The 22805-nt window shown below is 35.5% G+C and overlaps 1 protein-coding gene across 2 annotated transcripts in view; it reads left to right on the forward strand.

Moving 5' to 3' along the window:
• Positions 1-22805, forward strand: part of LOC129225958 (SPRY domain-containing SOCS box protein 3-like) — a 42447-nt gene extending 19642 nt beyond the window's left edge. The window contains exons 1-3 of one of the 2 annotated variants that reach the window (XM_054860513.1): positions 17967-18623; positions 21622-21867; positions 22179-22805. In XM_054860513.1, coding sequence (XP_054716488.1) covers positions 18533-18623; positions 21622-21867; positions 22179-22741 — 900 coding nt within the window. In that variant the 5' untranslated portion in view covers positions 17967-18532 and the 3' untranslated portion in view covers positions 22742-22805. Of the gene's footprint in view, positions 1-17966; positions 18624-21621; positions 21868-22178 lie in introns of those variants that run through there. The other variant, XM_054860514.1, reaches the window with a different exon arrangement.

Genomic DNA, 22805 nt, shown 5'->3' on the forward strand with positions numbered 1-22805 from the left:
TAGCGCTTGGTCTTTGGCGTCCTCAAAGTTGACGAAAATGAGGAAAACTGCTGACTCATCACTCATCTCAAAATCTGATTGGAATTTCAAATTTGTTCGGGGGGTTTATTATAACGTAGATCGTAAAATATGCAGAAGTGGCGAAAATATTTCACAATTGTTGAAATTATTGCTGCCATTTTTGCTCCTCCTGTAAAATTTTGCATTTAATTGAGATCTAAAGTTTTTATAAATTTTAAAGCTGGTTATTTTTGATTTTAAAGGCTTAGCTCTATATTTGTAATTTTAATTATCTGATGGATCATTTTTCATTTTAGTGGAACTTAAAGTATTGTTTAAAGCCCCCATTTTGGTTAGAAATTAAATTGTTAACATTAAACTTCAACAATCTTGTTTTGGCAACGTTTGACCTTTGAACAACCTTTTGTTGTGATTTATTTGGCGAAATATTTTGCAATTGCGTGGTAAAATGATTAGGCCGTGATGCTCATAAAAAATAGCACAGTTTTTTGCTATTTTGGTAGAATTACGGTAACCGGGTCGCGTTGGCGGATTTTTTCAAAAAAAGTCAAAGTTGGCACCTACGACTCAACGTAAACAAAGTACTTCAATGTAAACAAAGGAAATCCACCAATAAGAATAGACCCCAAGAAAATGGGCGGAGCTATGGCTGACGCAAACTATCACCTTGGTAACGAAGAGTCTGTTAACTCTCTCAGATCGTAACCATAAAGAAAAAAATTCTTTTTCCTCTTTTAAATGATGATAATGTAGCAAAATATACAAAGAAACATATTATTAAACCTAATTTAGGAAATCATAGAGTATACTTGAAAGAAAAAAAAAGAGTGGGGGAGTGGATATTTGGAACAGATAATTGTTAGTTTCCAAAATCATTTAATGCAAAAAAATAATAACTTAAGCTGTTTTTGGCTAGCATGCACATTTTATTCGAACAGAATACATAACTAGCAATGAGCGAAATGAGCAAAAAGCAAACGAAACATTAATGTAACACTAACAGTGTATTAAAATTTAAAAAAAAAATGCTAAATAAATTAAAAATACTACAAAATGACGTTAAACCTCCTGTTAAAATGTAAAATAACATTCTAATTAAATGATTCAACAACTCTATTAAAGTTTAAATTCCTCTACCAAAACAAATTGAAACAAATTCTAAGGAACAAAAGAATGAAAAATAAATTCCAACAAAATTTTACAACATTAAAAGTTGGATCGAAAACGACATTAAAGTACAAAATAAATCGTCAAGTAAACAGAAAACGTCATTAAGCACAGTTAAAGTGTAATAGTAAAACGAAAAAAATCTATAAAGAGAAATTAAACTAAACGAAAAGATTCAGTCAGAGAACGTTATCATAACTGCAAATTTTTATTTTACCTTACTGAATAATTACAATAATTAATAAATTTTAAATTAAAGATGGAACAATAAAACATGAAGGAAAGTACTTACGGCAAGCAAAATCTAAAACAAAAGTATCCAAAAGATATGAATGACTAATTTTTAAATCAACAACTTAAAATAGTTAAGAGTGAAAAACATTCCACAATGTCAAATTTCATAAAATGTTTCGACGATCTAAAAATTGAAAAGATAGTTTACGTTGCCAATTTTCAAAAAAAAAATCAACTTTCAGAAATTTAAAAATATAATTCTATAGAATTTAAAAAAAAAAAAAAGTTTATGAGACAAATCAATTACAGTTTTGTGTATCGCCGATTGGCCAAACGAATAGCGAATCAGCTTTGTTGTAGGGTTGCTAATATTGCTCTGTCGCCAATTAAGGTAGCGAGTTGCCAGAATCAAACATTTATCGCCGCGACCCGTTTACCGTAATTCTACCGCTATTTTAATGAAGTTTTTTGACTTTTTAGATTTTTCCCTTTACATGTGCATGAAAATCTATCTTTATGCCAAATTTCAAGTATGTGAGACACTTGGAAGTTCGTAAACATTTTGATGAGTGAGTGATACATATTATGTCCAGTTTCGTGACATTTCCGGCATTTGTTGACATTTTTGTCACATAGTGCACATACGTGACACACTGTCAAGAGTAACATTTAACACTAGATAATTTATTTCTATGACTATATGATTGGATATCAAAAGAAATTATCATGCATTTAATTCATTCGTCATGGAAATGATTTAACTGATATGCGAAATCTTGTCAAGATACATTATTCTTTCACACAATTTTAAAACCATAACCCTATAAACAGATTTTTGGCGAAACTCTTACACCGATAATGACAGCTTTTGCAGAGCAATTAAGTCAAGTTAGCGCGATATTCTAGCGATAAAAATTCCAAACTTTTATTTTTTATTGTTCAAGTTCTTAACGTTCTTTCTGGATTTTTCAATTCAGCGACAAATATTTTCAAGAAAATTTATTTGCATACTGTCCATTTCAGTTGGATGCTGTAGTAACAAAGGTTATTTAAATGGGATTAAAAGTTATTAATGTGAAATTAGGTTAAGGAAAAGAGTAATTTTTCAGCATGGCCCTAGTGTCCAGTCAATTTTGTTAAGTCCGCTTTTTTTCATCGAGTTGAAAAACTGATACTTGTTCAAATTCACTCAGAACAAGATAAATAAAATGTGTACTCACAGTTTATATCAGATATTTTTGATGTTACTCTGTTGCGGATGGCGATTCCAAATGATGAATTACGCAAATAAAAAAAAATACGCATAACAAACTTTGTTTTGTCCAAAATGAACACTAGACGTTAAATCCCGGTTATCACAAATTTGCCATTTCAACTGCGCTTGCGCACGGACTTTGCTTTTTGGGCTTTCTGTTTTGAGATTTCGTGTTGCTTGTTTATATTTCGGCTGAGCTAGAGTCCCAACAAATTAATTAATGCAATTAGGATATTTTCACAGCGATTTCTAGGACTTTAATTTCGGAAAATTTCACTGGTTGAACCACTGATCTTAAGGACCCAATTAAGTCTCTGATTCACCCCTTCCACCTTAACTTAATAAAACATAGCCTAAAAATGTTGGCTCCAAGATGTGTTTTTAGAGGACAGCCCTTCCTAATGTCATCAAAAATTGTTTAATGACATTTTTCGGATTTCTTTTTCGAAATTTTTGCAATAAACTTTATTCGATTACTACCAAAGACAGTCTCAATTAGCATCTTTAGAGAAACCACTAATCCCACCCCCTCTCACTTAATTTATTGAAAAACAAACTAAAATTGCGTTTTTCAAACATCAGTTTCAAGAACTTAATTTCGGAGAAGGACCCTTCGCGAAAAGGCAGAAGGATCCCCCTTTTCTCCAATGTAATCACTATACCTCAAAATTTCGTTTTTAGACGGTTCTGTAGAGCCACAGAACCCTTCCTGCTTAAACTAGCTTGAAATTGACTTCAGTTTCAAAAAACAGTTCGTGGGGGTACACTGAACCCCCGCCCGCTCTTAGTCCCATCGTTATCAAACAATGCCTAAAATAATACGTGCTTGGGACTTCAATTTCTAAAAAACTCCGGAGGAGAACTGCTTGGCTTATGTAACTTTTTACCGCACTAGGGCATACCCATTAATCGTTGAGATAAGGTGGACAAAAGTCTATAGTTGTATTTTTCAGATATTAATATCGAAAAATATCCGCCGAAGCTTCCCAGTTTCGTTAACGTCACCAAACATAGTATAAAATTGCGCTTTTAGAAACATCCGCTTGGGAACCCCAAAACCCTTCCTTCTAAAAAAAAATTAGCTTATAATGGATTTTACAGAGGTGATTGTGACTCCATGAAAAAATAGCTGAACTTTTTTCCAAGAAGAAAAAGTGTTTTGATGGGCATACATATACACATTGCGTGTATGCACACATTATTTATATACATAATTATTTGTTGGGGCTAAAACTCGAAGTTTTAATTGGACTTAATATGTCCATGTGCATGGAGAGAATTAAATTCTTTTAATTTTTCTCATTTCTAAAAATTTTTCAAAGAATGTTTTATTTTCCTCCATTGTATCTGAATCCTTAACCATTTATTACATTCATTTTCTAAAATTGCATAAATATTTCAGAATTAAATAAGTTTGGGGCAAAAGTGGCAGAATGTATTATGATCACTGCGCAATAGGGCTAGGCGATATCCGAATTTTAATGCCACGATATATCGCTCTCCAAATATCGATATTTTCGATATATATAAGTCGTTAAATTCAACATTTAATGGGGGGGGGGACTGTAAAGCCTATTACATAAGCATCTACAACAGAGAAGAGCCAAAGGCCATCTTGGTGAATAAATATTTCAGCAATTTAATCTAATAATATAGTTATAGCAAGGATTTTCATGTGTTTGTGTGGGGAGGGATCGTCATGGAAGCAGATTATACCACAGAAACTTTTGGAGAAATTAATTTAGAAGAATTTAAGTCTTTTTATTAGTGGGTGGCAATTCTTGAGGGAAAAGGGGGCTTGGTAAAATTGAGGGGTGCCATCGCAGTCGGGGGGAATGGGCAACCCTAGTTACATCATCTGCATATTAAGATATGCAACAGAGAAACGATATTAGACATCTTGAAAAGAAAATATTAAGGGGAAAAATATCAAGTAACGCTCCTTTCTCTTCTTATCTAGCCTTTATTCCATCTCTCACCCCAGCTGTTCTTCAATAATTACCATAGAGGTTGCAAAACATGACGGTAGCTTACCCTTTATACCAAACGAAACGTCTTAAATTTGGACTTTCGGCGTTTCATTAAACATCGACCTAAATTTTACAAAAGCGGGTTTTTCTGAAAATATAGGATGGTTCCGGTATTTTCGAAGATGAAGATACCGGAAATCAAGATGTAAATACCGGAAAACCGGTAAAATACCGGAACACAATCACCCCTGAATTTTAGTTCTGAAAAATATTTCGGTTCGGAATATTTTCACGTTTCCCCTATCGTTTTCAAATACAGCCAAATATGGGTTTTTGAAAAATAGTGCCGAGAAATTACCGGAGGAAAGCCGCTAGATCCCATACCGTCACCAAAGACAGCTTAAATTTGCGTTTTAAACTTCAATTTTGAAAACTTTCGATAGGAGACGCTTGAATATCCCTCCTTCTAGCAACGTCCACAAAGGTAACCCAAAATTGCGTGTTTAAAACTTCAGTTTCGGAAAATTTTCGGGAAGAGCGCCGATCCTTCCTACGCTACGGTCACAAAAAATAGCTTCAAACTGATTTCAATTTTGAAAGAATTTTAGGAAAGAACGTCAAAATTACTATCTCCTGAAGTCTCGAAAAAGTTTCTAAAATTTCTCCATGCACCTTAAGTATACCCGACTCTTTTGTCCTTGCAACCGAACACAACCAAAGATTAACTGAAGCTATTTTTCATATACCAATTTCGATAATTTTCTCGGAGCAATCCCCCCTCCCCCTCCTCCCTCTGATCTCACCGAAGACAGACTATAAAATGCGTTTTTAAGACTAGTAAATTCTAGTATCTATTACTTTCTTCAAAGATATAAATTGTACCTAAGGAGTTTCTTACTATAAAACTTTTCTTCCTTTTTATAAATTCATCATTCTTCTGTTTTTTTTTTTTTTTTTCTTTCTTTTTTGAATTAGAACTTGGTATAGAAATTTGAAGAAAGATTTATATGGACGTTAAAAATTAGTCAAAATCTGCAAATTACTCTTGAGGGGCGGCACATTAGGTCTTTGCACGCGGGCGGCCGACACCCTAGGATCGGCCCTGCCTGAAAGTGAGTTTTTAAAACGTAAGTTTTGAAAAAATCCCGGGAAAACTTTCTCAAACCTGTTTTCTTACCTTAACGTCATTAAAGATGGCCTACAATTAAGTATTTAGGACTGCAATTTCGAAAAACCGTGAGAGTACTCCCAACGTAACCTCCGATAAAAGCCCTCTGAATTAATCATTCATCATCATTCAAGGTCGAATAAATTTCGTCTTTTGGACTTTAATTTAAAAAAAAAACTCCTTGAGGGATCCCAAAACTGTCGTTCTCCAAATATTACAGAAGATCCTCAAAAAATTCATTGTTAAGACTTCAACTCAGAAAATTTTTCGGGAGAGATCTCCAATACCTTCTAATCCTCTAACAGTATTCAAAATCGTCTACGATTGCGTTAATTGAATTTCACTATTGAAAATTTGCCAGGGGAGGACTCTGAATCTCTCCACCCATTAAAACTACCAAAAATGTTCTAAAACTGCGGTTTCAACAGATCAGAATTTTTTCGAGAGAATGCCCCCCCCCCCCCCCCTCATGCTCTCTCACCGACATTACCGAAAAATGTCTTAGATCTTGCTTTTAGTGCTTCAATTACGAAACATTTCTGGTCTCGAGCTTCTGCAAAACTCCCCCTTCCCCCTGTCATTGAAGGTTGGCTTAAATTACGTTTTCGGAGCTTTAATTTCAAGAAACTAGCGGTGCACTAAATTTTAAGGAAAAAAAAGGTCTACAATCGCGTTTTTAAGGCTTTAAAATTCTTAAAAAATTCGAGGGGGGGGGGGGGTGCATCTCTCTTTCCTTTAATATCATCACCATCAGTGGCGTAGCTAGGGTGGGGCGGGGGGGGGTCCGTCCCTGGCGGCACTTTGCTGGGGGGCGGAAATTTCATGCTCTTGACGTGAAAAAAGTTCAACGTTTCCCAATAGAGAAATCATGCTTTTGATCTGGAGGCAAAAAAAAAAAAAAAAACTTTTCGTTATAATATGAAGCTAGCACTTGATTTTAAGAAAGTTACTTGAAAACCACCTTATTAAAATAAAAAATATTTAAAAAAAAACTATTTTTTGAGCAAAGTTACAACAAGAGTAAGAAAAAAGAGGTCTGAAATGATGGACAATTAATTGCTCATCTTTGGGGTAGCATTATCTGTTTCAGAAATTGCTTTAATTGATCACTTATTACAAAACTTTTATCCAGACCAGAATGAATTTTATGTTCATTTTATAAAAGTACTTACTCACAACTCAAATAATAACTGCGACTAATCTTATTGCTTTATATCAGCAAAAGTCCTATAAACAGTGAGTTTCAAACTGAGACATTTATTTAAGCGGAAGGTTTTTAATTAGTGAATTGTTGTCTAAGTAAACCTTTCACATTCACATGGAAAGTAATGATTTTCGATGCACAACTTTTCCTTCTCATTAATCAGTATGGTTAATCGAACTTATAGGGCTTATTAGTCTTATCACCCTGTATCAGTATAAAAGAAAACCATCCAAATTCTGTAATATAGCAGTATCGGATCTAGGAAAGCGGCGACTTCCGAGTTTTTCAACATCAAGTGAGGTACCCAAGCACGGATCCAAAAGGAAGTCATTACCCCCTTTGACAAGACCAAAGAAACCATAAAATTGCGTTTCTAGATCTGAAAATTAGGAAAATTTTCTGCGCAGAGCGTCGGCCTCTAAACTCCTGCCTAGTGTCACCAAAGTTTAAAATGCATTTTTAGGACTAATTTTGGAAAATTTTCTGAATAGAGCATATTTTTTATTTTTCTTCGTAATTAAGTTCTTATTTTTCCTTTAAATACTTTTGACTGTTTGCAACCAAAGGGCGGCAAATTGAGGAATCGCCCCGGGCGGCAGAAAGTGTAGCTACGCCACTGATCACCATAGATCATCTAAAACTGCATTTTTCGAGCTACAATTTTCAGATTTTTCCCGGGAGAGAGCCTCCCTTTACGTGTCACAATCACAAATAATTCACAATTGGGAATGCGTGCTTGAAGTTTGCATTTTGAAAAATTATAGAACGATGACCCCGAGTCTCTTCCATCCTTAACATCACCATAACTCGTCTAAAACTGTTTTTCAAATAACAATCTTTAAAATTCACGGGGGTGAGCCCTGGACCCCCTCTTCTGATCATAATTAAATATGACGTACGATTGTGTTGAGAATTTAAATTTGGAAAAATTATCGGGAGAGGCTATCCTGGACCTTCTCTTCCCCTTCCTTTCAAACTTAAAATATAATCTAAAACTGCCTTTTTATGTCTTCAGTTTCAAAATAATGCAAGAAGGTAGCCCTCCGACACCTCCTAATTCTGACTGAATATTATCCTTATGATTAAATTTATACAGCTAGTACTAAGGTCTAGTAATATGACTATCCCTGCTAAACCAGAAGCCAAATCTTCCCTCTCTCTGCATTGAGATCTCTCTCTGGAACATGAGTTTGAAACAATTAACGGGCCGCCAAAAGCGTACCACCTCTCCTCCACAGTTTTTTGACCTAGCGACGGCTCTGGTACTCCTTTCCAAAATTTAATGACCGTGTCTCTTTTTCAATGAAGGGAACATCACAGACGACATGGAGTTGGTGTCCGTTTCAAAGCTGGATCAGACGATTTGATTTCTTTTAATTTTTTTTATAAATTTTCTGGAAGTAGTATCATTTTGCATGATGAATGCGTGTGTCAAAAATGATGAGAGAGAGAGAGAGGTCAAAAATTTTTTATTGTTTGTAATAATTCTGACCAGTATGCTCTAGTCTTCCATTGATTCATTTGCACCTCGACAATCGTTAAGAACTAGTTTTGAATTTTGCGAATAACATATTTTTTATCCCTCCAATCAACAATTAATGTATTTTCTTCATCAACGAGTTTGAGCTCATAAAGAATTTTTCTCATTTCACTTTACTACCATCTTCTCTACCATTTTTAAACTGATTGTTTCAATTTATCATTACATGATTTTTATTAAAACTTTCAGTGATGTTGGTTTTCGCTGATGGAGGTAAAACAGTCTGTTCATAAGGTGTTTAAACGATTTTTCGTAAATCATATTTACTTTCTTCTATATCTGATATGTATAGAAGGATATTTGATTCATGAAAATTCTCGAGTTCTGATTTTCGATGTGTGCTGAAGAGCTCAATCAATTTTTGAGAATTTACGAAACATATCTGTCACGGTGTGTCTGATCCAGCAGTTTTAGAAAACTTCCAGGAGAGCGCCCCCCACTGTAGCGGCAGAATGACACCCTCTTTATCATCAAGAGTCATCTAAAACTGCGTTTGTAGTACTGTAACTTTGAAAAATTTATAGGAGAGAGCCCCTGATTCCCCCCTCTTTCCTTAACGCGATCAAAGACAAGCCTAGAATTGCGCTTTTGGAGTATCAATTTCAAACAATTGCCGGGGGAATGGCACCGAAATTCAATTTCCACTAGCATTATCAAGATCTATCAAAACTGCGTTCTAAAGCTAAAAAGTTCAAAAATTTAAGTGGAGCGCCCCTCTCCCCATTCTCGTCAACGTATTAAAAAATCGTGTTAAATTTGGTTTTTAGGGCTTCAATTTTGAGAAAATTCTGGGAGAGCTTCCGAAAACTCTTTTTCTTAACGTCACAAAGATCGGCTACAATTGCGATTTTAGAGCTTCAATTTCAAAAAACTGCTTTTCCCCCAACCATAGATAGCATTTTTAAGACTTTAATTTGAAAATGTTCTTGGGGTGAGCCCTAGAATCTCTTCTTTCCCTAACATTATCACAGATAGTCTAAAACTGCGGTTTTAGAACTACAATTTTGAAAACAAAGGAAAGCCCTTTTTCACACGACGTTAGACTATCTACAATTGCGCTTTTAAAGTTTCAATACTGAAAAATTACCGGGAAGGGCACACCAAACCTTTTATCCCCCTAACATCCCCAGAGATTGTCTAAAACTGTAATTTTAAAACTAATTTCGAAAATTTTCCGGGGGAGAAACCCCCAACCCTTTATCTAAGGGCAATAAAATAAGATTCATTTTGCATAGATGCTTATTGTGTACATCTAGCAATGACTCCATCCCAAGCCAGAAAGTTGACTTTATTCTTCCCGTAATTGCTCATGCGTTTGAAAAAAAAAAAAATGTAGCAAAATTCAGAGGTACCCAAAACTTGTTTACTCAAGGTGCACGTTGTAAAATTTGGGAAGGCAAGGCAGGTCAACAATCCAACACTAGTTCAATTCAAAATGCTATTTGTTAGTGCTACCCCCTCCCCACATGAATTTGACTGGAAATTAAACACCCTAAAAACGGTTATATTCAACCCGATTCGAAAGCGAGAATTTTTTTTTTTTGGGGGGGGGGGGAATTTGCACCATTGAGCTTGGGGGGAGGGGGATGGGCACCCGTGGTGTTTAGGTTGAGGATTCGGTTTTGTATTAGAAGTGATGCTGCAATTCGAGTATGCCCTTCTGACGTTAAAAATTTGGCTCTGAAAAGGGCCTTTGTCTGATAGGAAAATCAGACTCCGAACCCATTAATAATTAAGACTCAAAACTCAATCTTTACCGAGGCGTAAAAACTAAATCAAAGAAAGCTTTGTAATTTCTCATTTTTATTTGTTGTCATCTCATATTTATTAACAAATTTAAAATGTTTTAAATTAGTTTGAGCAAGAGTTTTGAAATCAGCTAAGTCCGCGCGCAAGCGCAGTTGAAATGGCAAATTTGTGATAACCGGGATTTAATGTCGAGTAAAATGAACACGTGGAACGCAATGTTTTAGTTTTTCCGGCAGTTTTGTAAATATCCGCAAGGTAGCGTATTCGAGCTCTGGAGTTGCGAATTGCTATTTTACTTCTATGGGTAAGGAAGAAGCCCGATTTTTAATCACGTCAAAGCGGTGTGTTTTAAGTTCTTTCAGTTAAAACAGAAAACGAAAGAAAGTAGCGATTGTTTTTCACAATTACACTGAAGTGACAAAATTCATGGGATAGCAATATGCAAATATACAGATGGCAGTAGCATCGCGTAGAACAGGTATAAATGCGCAGTGCTTTCGCAGAGCTTTCATTTGTGTTCAAGTTATTCATGTGAAGAGATTTTGACGTGATTATGACCGCACGACGGGAATTAACAGATTTTGATCGAGGAATGTTAGTTGGAGCTAGACGCATGGGTCATGCCATTTCGGATATCGTTAGGGAATTCAACATTCCCAGGTCCACTGTGTCAAGAGTGTGCCGAGAGTATCGAATTTCAGGCATAACATCCCACCATGGACAGCGCAGTGGTCGACCGCGTGCACTTAACGACCGAGACCGGCGACGTCTGCGTAGAGTTGTGAATGCTAACAGACAAGCAACACTGCGTCAAATAACCGCAGAAATCAATGTGGGACGTACGAGGGACGTGTCCGGTAGGACTGTGCGGCGAAATTTGTCTTCCTTGGGCTATGCCAGCAGAAGACCGACTCGAGTGCCTTTACTGACAGCACGACATCGCTTTCAGCGACTCTCGTGGTCACGTGAGCATATCGGTTGGTCCCTAGATGAATGGAAAACCGTGGCCTGGTCCGATGAGTCACGATTTCAGTTGCTAAGAGCTGATGGTAGGATTCGAGTGTGGCGCAGACCCCACGAAGCCATGGACCCAAATTGTCAACAAGGCACTGTTCAAGCTGGTGGTGGCAGCATAATGGTGTGGGCTGTTTTTACATGGCATGGACTTGGTCCTCTGGTGCGACTGAACCAAACAGTGACTGGAAATGCTTATGTTCAGCTACTTGGAGATCACTTGCAGCCATTCATGGACTTCATGTACCCCAACAACGATGGGATTTTTATGGATGACAATGCACCATGTCACCGGTCCACAACTGTTCGCGATTGGTTTGAAGAACGTTCTGGACAATTCCAGCGAATGATCTGGCCACCTAGATCGCCCGACATGAATCCCATCGAGCATTTATGGGACATCATCGAGAGGTCTGTTCGTGCCCAAAATCCTGCACCATCAACACTTTCTCAATTATGGACGTCTATAGAGACAGCATGGCTCAATATTCCTGCAGAAGACTTCCAACAACTTGTTGAGTCCATGCCACGTCGAGTTGCTGCACTTCGCCGGGCGAAAGGAGGACCTACACGATATTTAGACGTATCCCATGACTTTTGTCACCTCAGTGTATTACTGACTCAGGCAACGACGGGTATTTTTGCTAGTAAATAAATAAAATAATAGTTTAAAAAACTAAAAAAAAAAACACGCTTTCGTAGCAAAATGATCTAAAAAGGGAAAAATAATCTTTGGATGATAGTAGTTGACCAATCACTTAATTTTAATGTAATACAAAAAAGCCTGGGGGGCTTTTTTATAAATAAATGTAATGTAGCAATTTTGTATATTTTGCCACTTAATTTTTATGTAGATGTAATTTACAGACTGATTATCGGAGTTCATAACATTTGAAGGTTAAGAGAAAATGCTTAGGTTGTCATTTGAAAAGTAATTTTATTTGGAAGAAATAGATTATTTGTAGGAGAAAAACATTTGTAAATCACATCTTTATGAAAAATAAATAAAAAGTGAAGGAATTGTCCCACAGTTTTCTTTTTGACAGCATTGGAAAAAGCGAGATTTTTTACTCCAGATCTCTCTCGACCTGTGGTCGAAAAAATTGGCTTCTATCTTCAAAGGAAAAAAAGTTACAAGCTTTTAAAAATCAAATTCGAAAAATGTCATTTTGATTCAGCTTGTCAACCATTTTATTTTCGCGTTTCCACTGTTACGCTTTTTGAATCCATTGTTTCTTTCCTTATTTTGCATTTAATTTCTTAAACTTATTTTATTTCATGTTTCCATGGTTACGCTTTTAAAATCCATCTTTCGCATTTTAATTCCTTAAAAGTATTTTAATATCTGTCGTCATTGGTTGGTTGGGTAATTTTGCATGGTGTTTTTTTTTTCTTTTATTTAAGCCTGATTATTGAATTATGTCACTAGACACAATTTTTATCCTCAGGGTAGACCGGGCAAGCAGCTCTTAATATATAAAGATTTGAAAGCTACTGTTAATGTGATTTTATACTTTTTTGTTTGCTTGACGAAACATTTATTATTGCCAAAGAATAAAATTCGCTTCACTCGCAAAAGGGCTGGGTTCCGGTAGCGTGGTCGCTTGGCTCGTTAGGTGCTGAGCAGGTTCAGTCTAGGATTGTTGTTTTAAAGCAACCGTAAATGTCATTCATTGTTTTGGCGATTTGTTTTGAAAGAAAAGAAAATTTTAATTTGTTTTTATCTAAGTGAAATGTACGACATTTGTTTTTTTTTTTTTCTGACGATGTTTTTTTTTGTTAGACGGATGGGTTATGATAGCGTGGTTGCTGGGCGAGTTTGGCGATAAACAATACAGTTGCGGAACTATTTTTACATTTGAAAGATATTATTTGATGTCTTTTTTTTTAAATTATTTGGCGGAATATTTTAAATTGCAGAAAAAACCGCTTCACTCGATAAATAGAGTTTTAAAGCAACTGTAAATCTAATTTAATGATTTGACGAAAAGTTTTAAAAATTCCAAAGAAACATCAATAGTTTTTTTTTTTTTTTTTGAAAAGGTGTGTACGCATTTTATACAAAGAAAAATTATCATTTCACATCAGAGAGGGAAAAGGCGTCATTTTTTTTTATTCAACTGACTTCCATCAAATTTTTAGCACGGGCATCGCTGTGCGGGTACTGCTAGTAAACAATAAATTGAGCCACAGTACACAAACAAACTACGGGGCGATTCTCGAAAAAATGTCCCATGCGTAACGCTAAGTTTTTTTTTCTAGCTAACCTTAGCCTTCAAAAAATAAAGCTGTTGGGAATAATACATGCTTTAATATACTATCAAAGCACAACAATTAATCCCATGTTTAACTTATAGTTACTTGAATAAAATAAAAAAACTTGGCGTTACGAACGGGACATTTTTTCGAGAATCGTCCAACTGTACACAGAAAAAATTGTATTTTGAGTTCAAGAGGATGAATTCAAAATACAATTTAATATACATTTTGACCGCGGATTGTATGTAATTAGGCAATTTGTCAAGTAAAGACTAATCCATCTGAATGAATCTAGCAGGGGAGAAGGGAAAATAACGATGGTATTTTCATGCACACATTTTATAATGTCACTAGTGCCTTATTCATTTATTGCATTCTTTAAAATAAAATAAGGGAAAACAAAAATAGTTACCATGGAAACAACAAAAAGAAAAGAAAATATTTTCATTTCGTTCAGGAACGTAAAAGCAAAATGGTAAGCTCAAAACTTTGTTCTGAATAAATAAATCAATTAATTTTTGACGTGAGAATATATAGATCGAATATACTTCAGATTTAAAAAATGTTGCTGATAGCAAATTTTCATTTTTACAAAACTAAGGCAAAATAATAGAGAAGCAAAAGTGCACATCTGTAACAAACCAACTAACACCCCTATAAACTAATAGATACGTCCATTTCCGCCTATAAACCGGATATTAGCCTTTTCATATAATCGATGGTCAGACAGTAGTATGTAAATGCATTATTTAACAGATCTACAAAGACACAATATTGTTCTAACTCGTCAAGTATTTATGCAGTATGTACGTCTATATAGCTGTCCGGATAAAGCGAAGTTCGGTTTAACAGGGTCCGAATTAATGAGGGTTTATTGCAACTTGACAACATTCAGTAAAACCTGAACTTCATGAAAAGTGTTAGGGAGTAACAGTGATTTGAATCAATCAACATCCAGTGCTTCCATTCGGTTGTAGAAGGGGGGCAGGGGGGGGGGGGGTCTTTCTGCAGACGATTTTAATGCTGCCAGAATAAATGTGTTCCGTTTGGAAGAAGAAAAAAATGTGAACTCGTGGCCGAAGAAGCCGCAGCAGTGAAGTCGGAAATAAAGCGAAGAGGGAGAGAAAGAGAGAGGAGGGAATATATTCGAACGGAAAGAGGGATGCGGGAAGGGATGAATGCTTAGCGCGCGTGGCTGTGGGGTTGCCTGTGTGGTGAACACATGCTGATTGTGTCGCCAAATGGAACCATCAGATGGCAATATTTGTTATTGCAGGATTTATTATTTGGAAGCATTTACACAGTGAAGCACCGTTTATACGTTTTTAAAATTGGTCCCTGCAAAGTCGAATACACTTTAACCTATACCTATTGTACGTTTTTTTGTTTGTACGCTTTTTCATGCAGTCCCTTCAAAAACATATAAACGATGCTTCACTGTATATAATACATACACTCGACTAATTGATACCCATGGTGACGGTTTATTTTTGCACTTTAAAACGGGACAGTTAAAAATTTTTGCATGTGTATTTAAAAAAGAAAAAGCGTCTTATTTTTTATAGTTTGTGCTTCATCACAGAAAAAAAGAAATAAGTACTTAAAAAAGAATTTATGTAGTACAGTGGACGCCGGTTAATTGAATCAACCGCTTTAATGAATCAAATCGTCAAAAGCAGAACAAGATCCAGCTTTATTGAATCAGCCGCTTTATGGAATCAAACCTGTATAGAACAAACGTGATTCGTATAAGCGGCGACCACTGTATTTTTTTTAATGCACAAATTTGGACAAAGTGCTAATTTCAAAAAGATAAAATTCTTCGCAGGATTTCATTCAATTCACATTCACAATCAGCATTACTTTTAAGAACTTTTTGATTGTAAACAACTTTTTCACGAGAGAAAATTTTCTTTAGATGGATCAGATGGCGATTTCGTATTTTTATAAATTGATTTGAACTTGATTATTTTTTATCTATTTTGCTCTTATCTCAGTGCAGCTCATACCAAAAGGTGTGACCATTTATTTATTTCTTTCTTAGCTTAAATTTTGCATTTACCCAAAATCAACTGTACTACATTTTTATTTTTCAAATGCATATATACCAGGGGTTCCCAAAATTTTTTGGATTACGGTATCCTCGGCACCCTAGCCTATTCCTGCTCGTTCCATTACACATATTAAAGGGGTGATAGTGGACTAAAGTAAAATATTCTGAATACAGTGGGAAGTTTTCGGAAACTATGAGGAAGCTCGACATACCCCCTCCCCACATAAAAACTTTTCAAATATGAATACAAATATCATTTAAAAAAAAACATTTAAGAAGTTTTTTTTTTTTTTTTTCTTAAACAATTTTTCAGTTTTAGAATGTGTTGTCAGTCCAAAAGTTTTGGAAACGGCAACCCAAAATTTTCAAATTACAAACACTCCTCATACATAGATACCATAGACATCTCGCGTCCACTTTGAGAAATTTAGTGCCCCATTGTTTTTCTTTCTATAGCCGCAATTTTTTTTAATCGATGAAATTTTGAAAAACTAGAAGAAATTTATTGAGATCAAATGCGCAAATAACAGACGTTTCTGTTCACGCCAACAGCTCTAATGAAAAAATTATTAACTCTATACATTTGAAACTTTGCAAACATACAAATAGAACATATTACTGTGATATAACCCGCGAAAATCTAATGTGCATGCAATATGTGGTTTTGATATAATGCTCAATTAAAGTCAGGGGGCAAAAATCACGTTTTTTTGGGGAATTTTTCGAACATTTACCCATAAAATCTGTTTTTAGATAATCATTTCCAAGCTGGAGGTTCATATTACTCTCTGGTATCTATCGATGAGACAGACATAAAACGTTTTTAAAATTTTGAAAAAGTGAATGCCCTAAAAGTGTTAAGGATTTTTTTTTTTTTTGCCAAAAATAATGGCTTTTATACTAATAAAAACCTTTTGAAAATTTTTTTTTCAACAAGTAAGTAATCAAAATGTGTTATTTGTGTCATATTTAATAATTGTATAAAGTTTTAGAAAATTGCAATGAATATTGAACAAAAAAAAATAAATAATAATAATAATAATAATTAGGGTGTTCGCCTACCTTAAAATGATTTTTCTTCCCAACACAAACTGAACTGTTATATTAAGACGATTGAAGTATTATTAATTTTCGACATATACTTTTGTTTGTTTATTTGTTAGTGCTAAATTGTGTGTGTGTTTTACTTGTTTGTTACAAAGCGTTGTAAGTAATAAAATGGTTGAAAAAAGCTGATATCGTTGTAAAAGATTTTGACATTAAAAGGTGGATTTCATATTGAAATCAACAGCAATATCGGGGCAGAAAAAATGTTTATGAGAAGTGTGCGGAGTGGAGCGATAAACGGGCAGATGTGGGAGAAGCCTCTCAACGCAGCATCCGCGCAAACGACAGCATCTGTCGGTGAGTGTGCCGGACGAGATACGGGCATCCCCAGAGCAATCAGGTGGTCGTGACGTCACTCGCACGCGCCGGCTGTCAATAAAGCTGCCATAAATGCTTGCCCGACCGCGGCAGACATTTATGTTCACAAATTGAAAAGCTGTCAAACGAAGTTAGGATTTTTTTTTTTTGGGCTGAATTTTTTTTTACCTGGGGGGGGGGGGGGGGGGGGTAGCTCCATAGCATTTGAGAGAAGTGCACCATCACTGTACCATCGCGGCCAATTATCCTATTAGATTATCTTTTAGTCAGTCAACAGTAAAAAATAATGCAGCAATTTACGGAACAATGCAAATGTATACAGATAAAAGTTAATGCGAAAAGCGACATCGTGTGTATTGACATCCTTAAAAAGTAGACGCCAAAATAGACATAATTTGAAAGGACAACATCTAAAACTCACTTTCACAACTCTCCTTTAATTACGATATATAGCGAGTGCTGTGGGGGGAGAAGGGGGGTGCTTTGTCCAAGATTATTGGTCTACTCATGAAACATTGATACAAATTTAATGCAATTGTTTCAAACAACCTTTTAAAAACATGTCTACTTTTTAAATTAAAGGTGGCAATAAGTAATTTAAACTTAGCTTTTCTGACTTATTCGTCAACCAGAAGTAGGCCCGACGAGAAGCCATGTCAGACTAGTCGGAAACTAGGGACCCGGCGAAAGAAAAAAAGAAAAGGCGGGGGGGGGGGGGGGGGGGGGAGAAAACTCCAAATAAGAGAAAAGGTAAAAATTAAGTAAAATTTACTCTTTTGGTATTTACTGTTGCCGCACTTAAAATAAAGTTAATTGTTTTTTAGTCAGCAGTTTTGATTTTCTCTCCCCCTTTTTTTTGGGGGGGGGGGGGGCCCGGCGACATAACTGATAAGGGGCCCGCCTTGGCTCTCTGAGGCCATCATCATAAGTTCACTTCTTTTGCGTTGGAAAAGGTGTTGCCTGTACTGCTGACGCACGTGTATGCAGTGAACTGCAAGACGTTATTCTTAATTTCATATGTAAATTAATTTTATGCCAGTACTGCTGAAAAAAAAAGCATTTAATTCAGATTGTAAGTTAGCAGCGATTTTAGATCTCGCATAGGGGTTAAACATGGCTCCCAACCAAACTTGTGTTTGTATAAGAGCTGTGGCCATCGGCAGGGGATGGGGGGGGGGGGGAGCAGCCGGTATCGCACTCCCGTTAGAGCAGCACCACACGCTCGTAACAAAGGGTACGCTTTCCGTTCCGGCAGATGTGGATGAGATTCCTCCCCCCCCCCTTGATTATTATTCTGCAGGGGGGTGTTCGGAATGGAATCAGATGGAATGGTGGTGATTGGAGAGAGTTGGGCTGATCCGTTGGAAAGCGCGGATCGATTTGGGGGAGCTCCGCGGAGAGGAAAAAAGCGAAAGTGGTCGGGGCTGCAGCATGGATCGTTGAAGAGAAATATCAGACTGCTGGGAGTTAACCATGCAGCCCATACGGCCGATGAAGTGCACGTGCGATAGGAAATGCTTCGCGTTGAACAATGATCCTATGTTGGAGTCCGACGATGAAATAAGTAAGTTTGCATTATTTTTTCCAAACGCAGACGAATATAGTCCTGGCCGTCCTAGATCTCTTTCGACCCCCCCCCCCCTTTCTCCAGAGATGGATTGATGAAAAGAAATATTTTGAAATGAGCGATTCTCGAAAAAATGTCCCGTGAGTAATGCTAAGTTTTTTACTTTATTCAAGTAACTATTAATTAAATATGGGATTAACTGTTATGCTTTGATAGTATATTAAAGCAGGTGTTATTCCCCAACAGCATTATTTTTTTAAGGCTTTGGTTAGCTGGAAAAAATAAAAAACTTAGCGTTACGTACGAGACATTTTTTCGAGAACCGCCCAAATGCATCACAATTAATCATAAAATTAAAAAGCAAAAAACTAAATTTGTTTCTGACAAAAAGAAGTTTTTGCAATTAAGGATTGCAGCAAGGTAATTATGTGCTCTCAGAATGCTTGAATATTTTTAGTACTATCTTTTGTTATTTTTTATTTAACTAAATATCATACAAAAAGTCTAATGAATCGTACAAAGTAAAAAATAATATATCGTGACACATGAAGCACAATCACAGAAGGAAAAAAAATCTATGCAGTGAGAAATGCGCTCAATTGTAACAAAAAAAAAAAAAAAAAAAAAAAAAAATAAAATAAAATAAAATAAAGATAAATAAATAAAATAAAAAGCTATTTATTTCAAAGGAGACAAAATGAAAAAGAAAAACATTCTACGCGAATTCATTTAATTTAATACACTCATAATTACCGTTTCTAAGTGTTTAATTTTATCAATTAAAAAAGCAATAAAATGTAAAAAGATTCTTCCTAAGCACAAAATAAATAAATAAATGAAACAAAATGCGAAATGATTTAGTCAAAAAACGCAACAAAATAAGAAAAGATTTTATCTTCTTCTCCAATGGGGCATTTGCTGCACTATTTCCCTTTTGCAAAAATAATAAATAAATAAACTTTTGATGGATATGGCAATGAATCACTTAACTCGATATCCACCAATAACCCAGACTAATTGAAAAAGCTCAAGCTTGGCAAAGTGAAATCAATAAATATTGATTGCTCAATATGGAATAATTTTAAACATCTTGAACTTCATTCTTTCATGCAACTTTTTTTGTTGGTGTAAACCTGCCAAAGGACATACCAACTCCTGTAAACGTACAACATCAAAAAGCACAGAGGGAAATTTTAAAGATAAATTAAGATAATTAATTTTTGAAAGGTTAACAGAACCCGTAATAACTCATAACCTTTCGGTGCTAAATTATACTCCTTGATGGATTATATTGTAAGATACCTTTGCCTCAAATGATATGATTCCAAATTGGTAAAACTTTTTCTTAGCTGCAGTAACTTCTTTGGACTAAAATTACTTTAAAAAAGAAAATTTGGTTAAAGATACCTATGCTTACAAATGCACCGGGTCAGGGCAAAACTGGTGACCACACATGCATGATACATACAAACCAGTAAAAGTTTTGATCTGCAGAAGATTTTTTAGAATTGAAAAAAAAAAAAAATATTGCAGTATATTTTCATTGCAATAAATACAAACTAAAAAAAGAAAAAACATTTCCATTATTACAAAAATTATAAAATATGTTTCATGCATAAAATTTTCAGATATCTTTTCCTAGCTGCCCCGACACTCTCCTCCCCCATCATTTTCATCCCTGAATATAAATGTTATGCTTTATTGAGGGATGAGTTTGGAAAAATTATTACCCACAGAAAGATCTTTAATTTGGATTTTGCGTTAACAAGATATGTTTTTCATTTCATTCAAGTCTGTTTTTGAATATAAAAGAAAAGGGGGCAGCATGTAATGTTTTCATGTTCTGAAGCTTTCATTTTCCTAAAATTTTTATTGAGTTGTAAAAGAAAAATGCATATTACATGTTCTTTTCACAAAAAGTGAAAATTGGTCTCAAGATTTTATACAGTTCAATGTTATACATACATATAAACAGAGCTGCCAACTGTTACGAAAAAAATCTTAGTTTCTACGAACTACAGCCTTAAACTACGATGCTACGAAAACGTGTCCACGACTTTTTTTTTCTTGTAATCACAGGAATTTTTTCAATTGTTACAGACAGTATAATATTTTAGATAATATTGCTTTTAAATGTTTCTTTAAACACAAGCAAAATAATCTTACTATAGTTAATGTTAAAAAATAAATAAATAAAACTTAACATTGATTGCTAGTATTTTTCTCAGAGTAAAGTGTTACTGGTCCTATTGTAAATTTTGTACCTCAGAGCCAGAAGGACATATGTAACATTATGGTAATTTTACAGGAGGGATGAAAAACTTTTTCTGGCGAGCATGCAAAGGATGGGACACGCGCTCTTTCAACCCTGGTAAAAAATTCAAAATGATTTCTTTTTAAAGAATTACGTTCACATGGCTTGATGCAGAATAGGCTTCTACATACAATGCACTAATAAATGGAATATCGCAATTTTTGGAAGTCAATCTGTCTCTGGGGTACAGAATTTAAACATCAATTATTCATTGCTATGTAAATTCGTAATTAAACATGCTGTCCCCCCCCCTCCCCCTGCATAAAAGTCTGCTACTAATTTAGTTTTTCAAAAGTTGGCAGCTCAGCATATAAATAGCAAACACACGATCATCATGTCAAAATTTTCTGGGGAGGGGTGGGGGTTATAAACAGGGGATGTGTATTACACTGAAAAACTAACAAAAACCACACCTACCATACATGCAAATTTTTATTAATTTCTCAAATTCTGAAGGCAACTGCCACTTTCTGATGCACCTAAATGGCAGGCCAGAGCTAACATCTAAAGAGTTCAAAAACGTGTTTAAATAAAATAAAACAAAATGATTTACAGAAAATACTTTCTGTAAAATTATGTTCATTCTCATTCAAATTCACAAGAGACTTATTTTGTTTAATGTAAGGAATGCACTTTCTCTGCTTGGGTAATGCAATGTTTTAACTATATCATTCTCCTTAGCCATGAGGTGTCATCAATTTGAGGGTCCTCCTCTGCATAACTTCTGTTCTGACCACTGGACATGGAGCAAGTTGCACAAGTCACATGAAGTTCGACTGCACGGTCCATTGATGAGGTCGGCTCACTTTCATCCCAACTGGAGCAATGGAACAGCTGGAGTGAGGGGCACAAGGATACTCAATAGAGGACGCTACTACTGGGAAATTCATGTCACACAGAGGATCTTCGGGACCAGCATGATGTTTGGTGAGTCCCATTATCACCTAATTTCTTCATTAGTTATCAAATCATATAAAGTATCTAACAAGCAAAACACTCCTTTTTTATTCTAATTCCAAAACAGTACAAACCTTTTTTAAACCTTAAAGGCAACAAGGAAGGAGGTTTATAGATTTGACATGTATCTTTCAGTGGCACTGTAGCTCCTAACTGGCTGAACTAATCTTGATAATTCTTGTTTTGTTTTAGAAAATATTCTAATATTTTCGAAATGATTATGACCAAGAATTTCACATCTCTACCTAATGTTAATACAATTTAAACTTTTGTATTCATAGGTATTGGAACAAGGAAAGCCAGATTACACCTTGATGCCTTTGTGAATATGTTGGGCGAGGACAAGTATGGTTGGGGACTTTCACATAAAGGTCTGCTCTGGCATAATGGTCAATGGCGACAATATACGAAACCCTTCCGGGAAAATGAAGCCACCATCATTGGTCTGCTTTTTGACGGCATCAAAGGTACTCTGGCCTATTACAAAGATGGTAGTTGCTTAGGTGTGGCTTTCACAGATCTCCATCATGTCCAAGATGAACTTTACCCAATAGTGTGTTCAACAGCAGCCAAGACAGAAATGTATCTGGGTGTCACCAAACGAGAATTTGGTAACTTGCAAGATCGGTGTAGAGCTACCATCCTGACACTCTTGAGTCATGACAGTGCCATCGATGAACTCAACTTACCTAACCGCTTGAAGACCTACCTTATGGAAGACAATGAGTATCCACATGTGGGAGAAAAAACTCACAGAGGAATACACCGACATCCCTACTTTATGCGATCCAGCAGCTGTGGTCCTCACAGAATGGGCAATGTGAAAAATTATCTACTTGTTTAACTTGGTCCAAACCAGAAAACAATTGTTTCTGTCTCAGTTGATTTTCAGAATACAGAAGATGCAA

Source organism: Uloborus diversus, chromosome 7, assembly GCF_026930045.1.
Source record: "Uloborus diversus isolate 005 chromosome 7, Udiv.v.3.1, whole genome shotgun sequence".
NCBI lineage: Eukaryota > Metazoa > Arthropoda > Arachnida > Araneae > Uloboridae > Uloborus > Uloborus diversus.